We start from the raw sequence: 13,259 nt of genomic DNA, 5'->3' as shown, positions 1-13,259 counted from the left end.
TTATTTTTTTATAATTTTCTTTATTTTGTTATTATATATATATAGTAATTGAATAATACAGAGTAGGTGAATGTTATATAATAATTGTAAAGCTTTGGTGTTTTTTTTTTTCGTTGTTTTTTTTGTTTTAAAACTTTTTTTTTGTGTAGTGGATAATATTGAAGATTAACTTTTAAAGGCTATATAATTGAATTGGTCCATTTTAGGCAGCTTTAAAACATGGCACCCCATGGATCACGATGACCGCCATGTGGGCCATGATGAGGACCATGATGACGTCCTTGATGTGGGCCATGATGACGTCCTTGATGAGGTCCTTGATGAGGTCCGTGATGTGGGCCATGATGTGGGCCATTATGGGGACCATGATGAGGACCATGATGAGGACCGCCGTGGGGACGGTGAGGACCGCCATGTGGCCCATGATGAGGCCATGGACCGTCTTCATGTCGATGGTGTGGACGTCCATGTTTGCCATCTGTGAATTTCTTACCGCCTTCCGAATCGGAACTAGAACTTGAACTGGAACTCGAGCTTGAGCGACCGCGGCGATCCTTGTGGTCGTGTTTTCCTCCATGTTTAGGTCCATGCTTGCGTCCACGCTTGCACTTATTTTCCTTCTTTTTCTCATCCTCCGAGCTGGAGCTTGAACTTGAAGAAGAACTGGAACGATCACGTCGATCCTTATGGCTATGGTTGCCACCATGTTTACGTCCATGCTTGCGTCCACGCTGGCATTTCTTCTTCTCCTCCTTCTCGTCCTCCGAGCTGGAGCTCGAACTTGAACTTGAAGAAGAGCTGGAACGATCGCGACGATCATTTTGGCAATGTCCGCCTCCATGCTTACGGCCATGTTTGCGTCCGCGTCTGCATTTCTTGTTCTCCTTTTCTTCATCCTCCGAACTGGAGCTAGAACTTGAGCTGGAGCTGGAGCTGGATCTGGAACGATCTACTCTACGCTCATCGTGACGACCCTTGCGGCCATGTCGCTGTCCGTGTCCGTGTCGCTGATTTCCTGGATGTCCACGGCATGATGTCCATCTAGGTAGACTTGTGCTGCGCTGGGTCCACCCCGCCGTTCTTGGATTCCAGGCCCACGGCAGGCCGCTCCTCCGAAAAAACTGATCTTGCCAATCAACTGGACCCCATGGGAATGGGGGACCATAAGTGGCCGGACTGTCAAAAAAGTGGGGTCCAAAGTGATGAGGGTGTGGCCCAAAGTGATGAGGATGTGGCCCAAAGTGATGAGGATGACGATCATGGCCGTGGCCATGTCCGTGTCCGTGTCTGTGACCGTGACCATGTCCGTGTCCGTGTCCATGTCCATGTCCGTGATGACCTGGATGCCAAGGACCGCCATGCCTGTGTCCAGGATGATTGGGATGTTGACGGCTATGCGAACGGCTACGAGATCTAGAGCGATCACGCCGGCAATGACCAGGTCCATGACCATGACCATGTCTACGGCCATGGCCATGATGACCGAATGGTCCGCCGCCCCAGTGTCGGCCAACTCTACCCCAGCCATAGGAGTAGTAATCGGGCTCGCTTTCCGAACTCGAGCTACTAGATGAACTCGAAGACGAGGAACTGGAGGATGAACTTGAGGTCGAACTAACACTGTTGGAACGCGAACGATTCACTGGCTCCGGATCCTGTTCCCCATCCTGTTGCTCCGTTTGCAACTGCTGCTGCTTCTTTTGCTGCTTCTTGGCCTTCTTCTTGTTCTTCTTTTCCTTCTTTTTCTGCTGCTTCTTGCTGGACTTCTTTTCGTTGGTGTCCTGCTCCTCAGCCAAAAGGACAATAGCCTGCTCCAACATGCACTGAACCTTGGCAGCCTTCTTAATGGCCTTTTGGAACAATTTATTCGACTTGGCCTTCCTCTTGCTAACCACTTCTTGCGAGGTTTGGGGCTCTTCCTGCTCCACTGCAGCCTGCTCCTCAAAATCAATGTCACAGTCCAGGAGCTCCACTTGCTCCTGTCCCTTCGATCTGGCGACTTCAGCCATTATTACAAAATTTCTTCAATTAATTATTAAATGAATGCCAAATTAATTTCGCTTTGTTTAGGTTTTCGTTTCAGGTTTTTGGGCCTTGTTTGCGATTTGGTTTCTCTTGCTCTCTTGGATTGCTTCCAAAGCTGCTTCAAGCTTTGAACTGATGACGACCCAAGACCGGCCGGCAACTTTTATACTCGCCGCTATACGTTTGCAAACGATTAGCGATAATGGGAATGAGAGAGACGCCACGCTCAGTGGAGCACAGGGAAATTGCGTCGTAGAGAACTTTGGGGAGCTTGTCTATAGATAAATATATATCCCCGGTGTATATAATAACAGAGAGCGAGAGAGAGAGAGAGAGAGAGAGAGAGGTACATACATACATATATGTAATTCTATATACAACTGTTGTTTGAACATAATTTCATTATACGTGGTTATCAAAGTACGTGGATATCACCACGTTCCTTTGCTACACACACTCCCCACACAGACAATTTTGTTTTGGGGTTTTTTTTATTACTATTTCTCTCTTTGTTCGAATGATTTCACAATATTGTGAAACTAACAAATAAATTCCCCTCAACAGAAATGTAGAAGTTTCTGATGAAATAGTTTAATTTTAGATATGATTTATAAATTTAGGATAAAGCCAAGCCCCAATTTAAGATATTAGGCCTTAACTAAGGAGGACAAATCAAGGATCATAAGAAGGGACAATATAATTCATACATGAACACAAAGTAATGCTACGCAATCCTTAAAATTATTTCAAGGAAAACTCATGCATTAACTTCATAGCATTAAAAACATTTTATAGTTATTAAGTGAGGTTATAATCGATTTAGTTTTATTTCATTTATACAAAATGATTCATTTCTACTCAAAAATCATAAAAGTAATGCTCCACAGTCCTTAAAGGACTACTCATGCATTAACTTCATAATATTAAAAACATTTTATAGTCATTAAGTGAGGTTATGATCGATTTAATTTTATTTTATTTATACAAAATCATTGATTTTTATTCAAAAATTATAAAAGTAATGCTCCACAGTCCTTAAAGGACTACTCATGCATTAACTTTATCACATTAAGAGTAAATTTTTATCCAATAAGTGAGGTTTTGTTGATTTTAGTTTTTCATATTGCATCATATTTAATTTTTCTTTATAATAGCAATGCTCAATAATCCTTGACTTATGCATTGCTTTAATTACACTCAAAAACGTTTCATCTCCAAAAAGTGAGGTTATATTTCAAAATGGGCTTACTATCACGTACAATCTTGTTTTTTCATTTTAATTACATAAGGAAATTTCACAATTACACACTGTATCTGATTGTATGATTTCTTTTTTAATTATATAGACGTAATTCAATAATTTCACAATTTTTAAATTAATTACTCGAAACCATGTATTATTTTTAGCTTCTATTCTTCATATCATGAAAATTAATTAAAAACACTTATACACAACAGGAATCATTAATCTTTCATATATTACTATTTAGTAATATTTTTCAGGGATCATTTAACATAAATCTGAACTCTACATTTTTGAGAGTAACTTTGGTATTCACTTGAATAAACTAATGATTTATATTCTGGCTCAAATAACCTTTCTTTGAATATCAACTTAGCCACACTATAGCTTAATATATAAGCTTTATTATATACAATGATTTTTTATGCTAAAATATTTGTACAAAAAACTTGTACATTTCATATTACATAACATTCAGGGGTCACTATCATAAGTCAGGGTCATGAGTCACTGAGATCAAATTAGGGTCAGGCAAGGGATTTTCAGGGGTTCAGCAAAAAACAACACAAAATCACATAGATTTATGCATGATTCATATATTTCATAGGATTCATAGTCCCATCTTAATATTGTATTATATTATATAATAATATAATATTTATCTCTTGCACTGGGAAAAACATTATCTTTGCTTTACTTTACTTTACTTTTTTCTTTCTTTTATTTCAAATTTTTTCTATTTGCTTTCTTGGACACGTCCACAATTAACAATTTGATAATTTGTTGAAGCTAGTGCGCCAAAAAAAAATATTAATTGAAACTTGAAGTGAAAACTTGAAAACTTTTGTGGTACTGATGGACATCTGCTTTGTTTCAGCAGACGTTTAATAATGAAATTTAAATCAAATAGACTGAGCTCCAAAAGCCCCCATAGGCCGAACGAGAGAGAGAGAGAGAGAGAGACAAAGACTGCTGGAGGAGAGCTACCGCCAAAGCTCATACCGATAATGACGAACATTGCGAGAGAGTCGAAAAAGCTTTTCAAGTGATTGAACGCTCAAGAGAACTATTAATGAATAACTACGAATATCCAAGTACTCAGAATTAAAAGTTTTCTCCTGCAAAGAAGTGCTAGAGTTTCTGGGCAGTCCTGATCCTTACTGTTCCATATAAAAATCATGCTTCCTATATTCTCCATAATAAATTTTAGCACACTCATTTGTTTTAACAAGGGGACTTGTGCAATTTTTAAATAAAGTTTTATTAGTATTAGTTCTTTTAAGCACATGTTACTTAAATTTCTAAACAGAATTTTCAGTACACCTTACACTATAAAGCTTAAACCGACTCGAAAAGTTGGAAAACTTTTTGAAATTTCGCCTACAGATTCCTAATGAACATTTTTCGCATATGAACCTCCAAAAATTATTATTTAAAGATTCAGTAAAATTAATATTTGAAAGCAAAAAAAATTGACCCAGCATTCTCTTAATTTTATGGAAGCCAAATTTTACATATTTTTACCCTTGATATTAAAACTATAAAACTTCTCAGATGTTTGTAACCCAGTAAAGGAGGCGTTTTCGACCCCACAATCTATATATGACCTGGATCAGCCTATTTTTCATCCTGATCCAGTTCATATAATACAAGTTTTTCTATATTTCTACTGAGATATTTCACAATAAAGTAAGCTCTACGATTAATGGTTTCTATAGTAGCTATATATTATAGTAGTTCGTTATTGACTATATATAACCTGGATCAGGCTATTTTTTATTCTGATCCAGGTTATATATAGTTAATAAAACAAAGTTTGTGGCTGTGCGAATTAACTTAACTCCATTAGAAAGCTAATCGATTGATATCAAGTTTGACATTTAGTTAATTCGAGCAGCTATAATATATGTACAGCTGCTATAGGAACCCTTCACCGTAGAGCTTACTTTATTGAAAAATATCTCACAATCAGTAGAAATATATAAAAACTTGTATTATATGAACTACAAGGCTGCTTCACTTTTTGTTTTTTCATTTTCTAATTAGATTCATTAATTGCAATAAATGAAAATGTTGATTTTTAGTTTCGAAAACATCAGAACGAGAGCTGCATTTCTCATTGAATTTTGCAAAAATGAGTGTATATAATCATGTAGTAATTATTATATCGTAAAAAAAACGCCATGAATATTATCACAATTGGGAATATTGTTTTGTAACCCTTTGAAATTTACACGTATCTCCCACCTCTTAGGACATTGTATTCAAAACAAAAGAACAATGTATTGAAATCTGATACAAAAATCAAATTTATACTTTGTAACATTTAAAAAAAAAAAATTAAAATTGAAATCGATTTATGTTAGGTTAGTAAAAATTGTAATATTTATTCAAATGTTGATTTTTATTTAAGTTTATGTTTTTTAATGTAATACTTATATAAATGTACAGTGTTGTATTTAAATTGTTATTGACTTACAAGCTAGTGTTCCTTTCTATGTATACATATGTGTATATATATATGTATGTATATATATATATATACCGATAATCGATATATGTACAACATATATATATAAATATGCTTACTTATCAAAATTTGCCTGTGCCGATTCTTACGTATGTATTTGCTTTATTTTAGAGCGTCCCCATTTGACCGCCGCTTATACAATTACAACTACAATTTGTATACGGAAATAGATACTATAACACTTATGCCAATCTATTGTATTTATATTTTATATATATTTATATATAGAAATATATTTTCATGTAAGTGTTTGTGTGTGGGTGTGTGTGTGTTTATATGTAATTTATATTACAGACTATTAAATAAATTAGGTTCATTCGTTTGTTTAACGTAAAAAGCGTTTTTCGGTAGAGCCTACTGAAATTACAGAAAGGAAAAAAAAAAAAGATAAACAAAATTATAATGATAATTCCTATGCGATGTCTAGTTGGTAGTGGATGCTGGATGATAATAATGGGTGCGCTCAGTAGCCCGATGAATTGAAGGCTTCTGTGCTCTGCTCGGAAGAAGATGTAGCTGGTGGCGCCAGAGGATGATGCGGCGGCAGTGGGTAATAGTAGCCAGGATACGCATGCGAAGCATATGTCGCTGCTGCTGATCTTGAATGATATTCACCAGCTGCCGCTGTCGCTCCTGTTTGTTCGCCGTCCGAACTTCTCCTCCTCCCGCCCTGTCCCTTGACACTGGCATTCGTTGCTCTTATCTATAAGCCACCGATAATAACCTCCTGCTGGGCATCGTCATCCATATCGGGAATCTCCTGTTTGTGCACCACCATGCCATCGGTGCTGGTTTGACGGGGCGCCGTCTGGCCATATTTTTGATGAATGCCACGATGGCGTTTCAGCGCAAAACGATCGGCAAATGCGGCTGAGCAAATCTCGCATTTATATGGCTTCTCGCCTGAATGCACCTTGGCGTGGTTCTTAAGATGCGCTGCCTGCGAGAATGCCGATCCGCATATATCGCATTTATATGGCTTCTCGCCAGTGTGAATACGTCGGTGATTCCAAAGTGTAGCATGGCGGGCAAATCCCTTGTCACACACACCACACACATAGGGACGCTCGCCGCTGTGTGTGCGCTCGTGATTCTTCAAATGTGGCGATTGAGAGAACTGCATGCCGCAGGTTTGGCATCTGGAAAAATAACAATAAGAATTTGATTAATCATAAGCCTAGTGGATCTCTCAAGATATATACAGGCTTCTAGATAATATTGGAGTAGATTCCCACTTAAAGTTCTGTTTTCAACATCTTTCCTTATTTTATAGAATACAATTTTTGATATAAAATCAGAGTTTGATTAAATGTTTTATATATGTACAGTCGAGTTTCGATAATTTGTATTCAGCTAAATCGAAAAACTCAATATTTCTTTCTCTCTCTCTGTAATGAATTATCGAGACTCGACTGTGTTGTATATACACTAAACTTGAAGGTTGCTGTAGCTTTAGCTTTGTCGGATCACCGAAATATGTAATTTTTTTATAGTCTAAAGTTTAAATATGTACCTTTAGGTTCTATATTCGAAATGAATGCAGTTCCGACCACTTTAAAATTTCATATGTTTAAAACTTTCTTAAACTTAAATGAGTAAAATAAATGTTTTAATCCCTAAAAAATCAGCAACTAGACAAAAACAGATTTAAAATAAAACATTTCTAGACTAATCATTATTCGTGCTTAAGAAACGAAAAATTGATTGATAATTATTAAACCCGATGATGAAACAAATAATGATTTTTAACTCTTTCGAATTCCTTTATATACATTAAATTAATTCGGATAAAACTATATAATTTACCCAATGAAGAACTGCCCACAGTAAGCTACTGAATCTAAAATCCAAAATCTGTACTATTTAGCAAACAGAGACTCCATCATTCTTTATTGTACTTCGTTGGCGTAAACTAAATGACAAAAAGGCAAGTACCTTTTAACTTTAGCAAGAGAAGAGTCGAGTTTGTACAAAACCTTCTAGAATATGTTCATATTCGTTTTAAACCCTCAGCAATCAGCAACTAGACGGTTATGAACAGATGAGAAGTAAAACCATTTCGGATCTTCAAAACCTCAAAAAATAAAGCTAGCTTCTTCTGCCGAATCTGGAATTCATGGGATCATAAGCTCCATCATTATCTCAATTCCAGTTTTTTGGCCTTCCATAATAGATTGTTGACATTTGTTCTTAGAGTTATCTAACCCAATCTTAAATACATTTATTACTCTGCTGCTTAGTGAAATTGTGTCACTAGACATAGAAACTAATTGGCATTTAACTACTTCAAAGTTACCAAGTTAAATCAATTTGTAATTGACCAAAGTTTAAATACTTTTTAACTTGAGACGAAAGAGAAAGTTTGTTGTTTTATAACTTACTTGTATGGCTTTTCGCCTGTATGGATGCGGGCATGATTCTTAAGGTATACAGCCTTGGCAAATGCCAGTCCGCAGATGCTACATTTGTAATTCTTTTCGCCGCTATGCAGCTTTTTGTGTGACCACAGACTGGAGTAACGTGAGAAGAGACCACCGCATATGTTGCAACTGAAGGGTTTGGTGGGATTCCTGCAGGACGAACACCTTGATATCGTTAGCTGGAGAATTTCCAGTTGCAATGATATATATGCATTCAATTTATACTCACTCAGTTTTCACGGTGACATTCGAATGTTTGGACCCACTGGGTCCGCCGCCATGCGTATGCGAATGCTGTTGACCCACTAGAACGACTCCGGATCCATTGCATTTCTGGCATTTGGTCATTTGCTGGGAGTTACGTTTCTTCACTGGATGATGGCCGGGTTCTCGTTTGGGCGTTGTGCCACCTGTTTGGGAGGCAACAATTTGCTGAAGTTGAGCTTGAGCTTGAGGTGTGGTTGATATGATTTGCACTGGATGGGCCATTTGCCCTACAAACAAATGTAAAAGGAAGCGGAAATTAATGCCACATTCCCCCGGCGGCATCATTCAGGCCCATTTGATTGATTGCTTACCATCTTGTGATACAAATAATTGCTGTTGAGCCGCTTGCTCTGCCTGCATGCAGGATTCGCATCTCACTTGTTTGGGTCCTTTTCGTTTATTTTGATGCAAAATGGCACTACCACAATTGATACACTTACTCGACTTGGAATCATGCTGCTGCTGCTGTTGCATGACCGCTTGCTGCTGCTGCTGTTGCTCTAATGATGCTGCGTCTGAGGGAACTATTTGCAGTTGACCCATTTGGCCGTTGCCTGATAAAATATTCTGCTGGGATTGAACTAAACCCTGGGCATTGACCACAGCAATGGAATCGTTGCCCTGTTGGGAGTTATGTTGCTGCTGTTGTTGTTGCTGCGGATCTGATCCTTCGGCGTGCATACGCTTGTGGGCATTAAGCAGGGCGAGATGTGGAAACATATCCGAGCAGACATCGCATTTGAAACTTATATTGGAGATGGTATTCTGTGGATATGAAAATTGACTGAGATTAGCATTGATTTCAAAAAAGATCTGTGTCTACGACTCACCGCCGCAATGGGTTTATTTTGATTCACAATCTGTATACGTCCCTGGGCATCCACAGTGGCTATGCCCAGAGCTGTGCCCTGATTCAGTGGCATCCCGTTTACTAATGCATAATTATAACCTCCCACAGGTTGGGCAATGTAACATGTTTTATTGTCATCCGAGGTGGCCAATTGAGCCAGATTTACAGTGCCACCATTGCCCTAAGCCAATAACAAAAAGAAGAGAGAAAGAGAAATAGAGAGAGATCGATTACTATTAGAAATATTTTCTTTCCAATTCTACACCACTCCCCCCACCCTCCAACTAAGCGGCGTACTTACATTTGTCGTATAATAGAAAGTTGGTTGATCGGATTTTTGACCCTCGATTTTGGGTTGCTTCAGTATGGTTCCATCGGCTGTCTGATATTGTATTGTGGCCGGTTGCCCATTGATGGCATTGGTAGTGAAAATAATATTCTTCGTCAGATCTTCCATAGTTCTTATGCTACACACGATATATATTTATAAAAAAAATATTTATGCGTTTAATAAAACAAAAAGAAATTAAAAAATAAAAAAATTAAAGAAAATAAAATCAATCTGCGGCGCGCTTTACAACACTGCTAATGCGCTTGGCCTCGGTGCAAGTGGGATGGCTATAGTATACACACATGAGAAAAAAAATGGCGACTTTTTTTCCATTTTCGTTTCTTTTTTTCCCTTCACATTTCTTATTAAATTTTTTCTTATTTCACCACAAAATTCTCTGAATTTATATTTTTCTACTTTATGCATACGAAACGAAAATCATTTTGGTGCTCGTTTAATATTGTTTCTAAATAAATTTACCTTTTACGCAACCAAAAAATGAAAGGAAAACTTTTCCCTCGCTGCGCCTCTCACGCCCAGCACAGCTCTCACCACGTCTAGAAATTAATTTCCTCTTTTTATCCGTATATTAATTACAGTTAAATCGTTTCAATGCTGAACCGGGTCCAAGTTATTCTTATCCATACACTTATTTGTTTGGAATGAAAGCAAAACGCTTTATTATTGTTTTTTCTTTTTCTAACAAATTCCACAGCACAGCACAGCAACACCAAGTATCTGCTCTGCCCGTTTGTTCTAATGTGACTGGAGAGAGATGGGTAGTTTCAGAAAGAGTGTAAGCGGGATGACTATTGTACAGTGTAATGCTGCCAACTTGTTCTCATAGGGATGGATAACATTTCATTGTTTTTAAATAAGAAATATTGTTGCTTAAATTTTAAAACTTGCACAAAATAATTGATTCTCACGCAAAAAGAATACTAAATAAGCTAAGCAAAAAAAAAACTAAAAAAATTAATTGTTTTGTTCATATCTGTAACTTGATAAGGAGTTAAAACTTATTAAAATATACTTTTAGTCTAAATTCAAAATTTAATTTTGAATAACTTGCTTATATATTATTTATGCGATTATATTTTTATTGTTTGATATCACCAATTGCAGTGTTTAATTTGTTCAAAAATTATCGATATGTTTGGCTAACGGCGCTTCCACCACTAATGTTGCAGTTGTTCGCAAGAGGGTTGGAGATGGTAATACAAACGCAACAACAACAACAAGTGGACAGGGTAGCCGCTCATGTATGAATTTCCACGACTTACAGTGGTTCCAAGGCTAATTCATTTTAGAAAAACTTTCAAGAAAGCTTTTTGAAGACACACTCGAAGCAAGATCGTGTGAATTTGAAGAAAAGAACAGGATTTAAAGTACATAAATAATATTTCTTTGCTTTGTAATATTTCTTTTGCTTCTTTAAGTTCATCACAAAAGAATTCTCGCAATAACACATTGGTTCACACACTTTTTATTTCATCGTACCCATTTATTACAATGTTAGCAAAATCAAAAGTTTCCTAAAATCAAATAATTTAAAAAACTATTCAAAAACTATTTCCTCGATTGAACATTACTCTAGCGAGACATGCGCGCATACGCGAAATAAGTTATTGCACTAGAGGGCGCTGCGTAGAAAGTAGCGCGGGAATTTTGAAAATGTAACCAGCGTTTAATTATAATCAGTGCTCAATCAAATTATTTAGAAAAATAATAATAAAGATTAAGTGTTTGTAATTTTGGATGTGTTTAAAAAATATATAAAACTAAATTGAGTAATTTTCAAATTTTAACCATTTTAATTCCTTACATTTATGATTTTAAGGCTAAATATTATTTAAAGAAATGTTTCAAGTTCGAGTAGCTATTGTTAATTTATAAATAGGCTTAATGGATTAATATATATGTGTGTAAGGAAGACTTTGTAAGTGCATCGGTAAGAAAAATGCATTATTATATTACCGCTTAAAAGTAAATCGCCCACAATTTTCCAAGCTTCCGCTTCACTCGGCAAATATGCCAACACCCACACAAAAAGTGGGCAAACCAGATGGCTTTCGGCCCGTCTATTATGGCCCAGGTCCAGGTCCAGCTTTGTTTTTTTTTTGTTCAGCATCTCGTGTCGCCGTCATAAATTACACTTTCAAATTATTTGCTACATTGCACATTTTGGAAAAGCTTGGCTTGAATTTGGGTCAGACTCTAACTCCAACTTCGACTCCACCGCAGCAGCCTTCAGTTTGTAATGCGCATTTACATTTTATTTTATTTGCCTAAAATTAATTGCTTGACTTGGGTTTTTTCTTTTTTTTTTTTTGTTCATTTTTCTTTATGCTCACACAATGGATGTTTGTGGCTTTTGGAGCGCAAACTTCCAAGCAGAAGATGAAGCTGAACAAGTACAAGATGGAAAAGCAGAAGTGGCAAAAGACAAAGAGTAATTAAAACAACAACAATTATGGCTTTATTGCAAATTCATTTTCAGTAGTTGTGTTTTTTTTTGGGTTTTCATAGTTTTTCTTTTTTCAAGATACCCTTAAATTATAGGTATTCATATTTTCATATAAAACTAGAAACTTGGAAAAATGGTTATTAAGAGTTAATTTATATAAATAAATATAAATTTGTATTGCTTTTATTTGGTCAGTCATGATATCTGATATCTAAGATATATCTATGGAGGCTATAGAAAAAAAGGTATTAATATTTTCATAGAGAAATATAAGATTTTCCAACTTCCGGATTATTCAAAATCCGGGGTTTCAAAATCTTAATTCAGAACATGGCCATATGGAAGAAATTTTTAAAAATTATATGCCAAATGTTGAAAACTGAACGAGTTACTAGGTTAAAATTTATAAAAATTACAAAAAACCACGTTGGCGTCTTGAATTTCAAATATTTTAATTCAATAAACTTGAATACTCTGATCAGTTATTTAATACGTATTCTATTTATGAAAATATTGAACTGAAATATTTTCCTATATCTAAAGGGTATAGAAATCTCGTTATACCAAATAGATATGTACATTTGGCCCTCTTTGGTTTTTTTGGTTCAACGTTCTGTTTTGCTGCCCAACCAGGCAACCATATTCCATGTTGCACGCTTCGTTGCACATCATTGCATTAATTTGTTCGTCAAAATTTAAAAAAAAAAACTAAAAAAAAACAAAAAGAAAAAAGTTTTCTTGTTTTCTTATTATTTGATTATTTCTGTAGCTGTTGTTGCTTTGTTGTTAGTTTAAAGAAATATTTCAACATTTTGCTTGGCGATTTGTTAATGTCTGCCTTTTTGTATGTGTCGGTAAGACATGATTCGGCTGCTGGTTTGTTGCTATTGCTATTATTATAATTAAGTTCATGGCAAAACACTTTCAAAGTGGTCATAAAAATAGCAACGCAACACAAAATACACAAAACTAAATCAGCTCAACTCAGCTTGGCTCTAAGTGCGTGGAGAAATTTTCTATGTAACAATAGAAGAAGAAAGGTTTTTTTTTTGGTTTGGTTTCTGTAAATGCAATTGTGGCCGAAGCTAAGCTACTCTTACGATTTTTAATTGAAAATCAGTAGATA

At 36.1% G+C, this 13,259-nt stretch overlaps 2 protein-coding genes across 5 annotated transcripts; both read right to left on the bottom strand.

Annotated features, from left to right (window-relative positions):
- On the bottom strand, positions 1–2,155 carry LOC111518660 (hornerin). Its single transcript, XM_023176050.2, has one exon. The coding sequence runs from the start codon at positions 2,007–2,009 to the stop codon at positions 213–215; it is 1,797 nt and encodes a 598-aa protein (XP_023031818.1). The 5' UTR covers positions 2,010–2,155; the 3' UTR covers positions 1–212.
- A 3,903-nt stretch (positions 2,156–6,058) lies between these two features.
- Positions 6,059–10,441, bottom strand: LOC6642052 (zinc finger protein 616). 4 transcript variants are annotated; one of them, XM_023176054.2, is made up of 7 exons: positions 10,147–10,441; positions 9,637–9,802; positions 9,316–9,516; positions 8,797–9,250; positions 8,448–8,712; positions 8,180–8,383; positions 6,059–6,937 (listed from the first exon to the last, which is right to left on the bottom strand). In XM_023176054.2, the coding sequence occupies exons 2-7, from the start codon at positions 9,790–9,792 to the stop codon at positions 6,502–6,504; spliced, it is 1,716 nt and encodes a 571-aa protein (XP_023031822.1). In that variant the 5' UTR covers positions 9,793–9,802; positions 10,147–10,441; the 3' UTR covers positions 6,059–6,501. The 4 variants fall into 4 exon arrangements, with proteins under 4 accessions (XP_023031822.1, XP_023031824.1, XP_002065250.1 ...); XM_023176056.2 differs by having other exon boundaries at positions 8,448–8,628; XM_002065214.4 differs by having other exon boundaries at positions 8,180–8,368; positions 10,147–10,440.
- Between the last annotated feature and the right edge of the window lie 2,818 nt (positions 10,442–13,259).

This window comes from Drosophila willistoni (assembly GCF_018902025.1).
Source record: "Drosophila willistoni isolate 14030-0811.24 chromosome 2R unlocalized genomic scaffold, UCI_dwil_1.1 Seg167, whole genome shotgun sequence".
Taxonomy (NCBI): Eukaryota; Metazoa; Arthropoda; class Insecta; order Diptera; family Drosophilidae; genus Drosophila; species Drosophila willistoni.
Note: the sequence above shows the minus strand (reverse complement) of the source record. Positions and strands in the feature narration are given on the sequence as shown.

What these genes read in the sequence shown, in the direction of transcription:
- LOC111518660 (XM_023176050.2), bottom strand. Translation starts at nt 2,009, where the DNA reads ATGGCTGAAGTCGCCAGATCGAAGGGACAGGAGCAAGTGGAGCTCCTG.
- LOC6642052 (XM_023176054.2), bottom strand. Translation starts at nt 9,792, where the DNA reads ATGGAAGATCTGACGAAGAATATTATTTTCACTACCAATGCCATCAAT. An exon ending in AAAATAAACCCATTGCGGCG is followed by an intron (nt 9,251 to 9,315) that starts GTGAGTCGTAGA and finishes TCATATCCACAG; the next exon opens with AATACCATCTCCAATATAAG. An exon ending in ATTATTTGTATCACAAGATG is followed by an intron (nt 8,713 to 8,796) that starts GTAAGCAATCAA and finishes ATTTGTTTGTAG; the next exon opens with GGCAAATGGCCCATCCAGTG.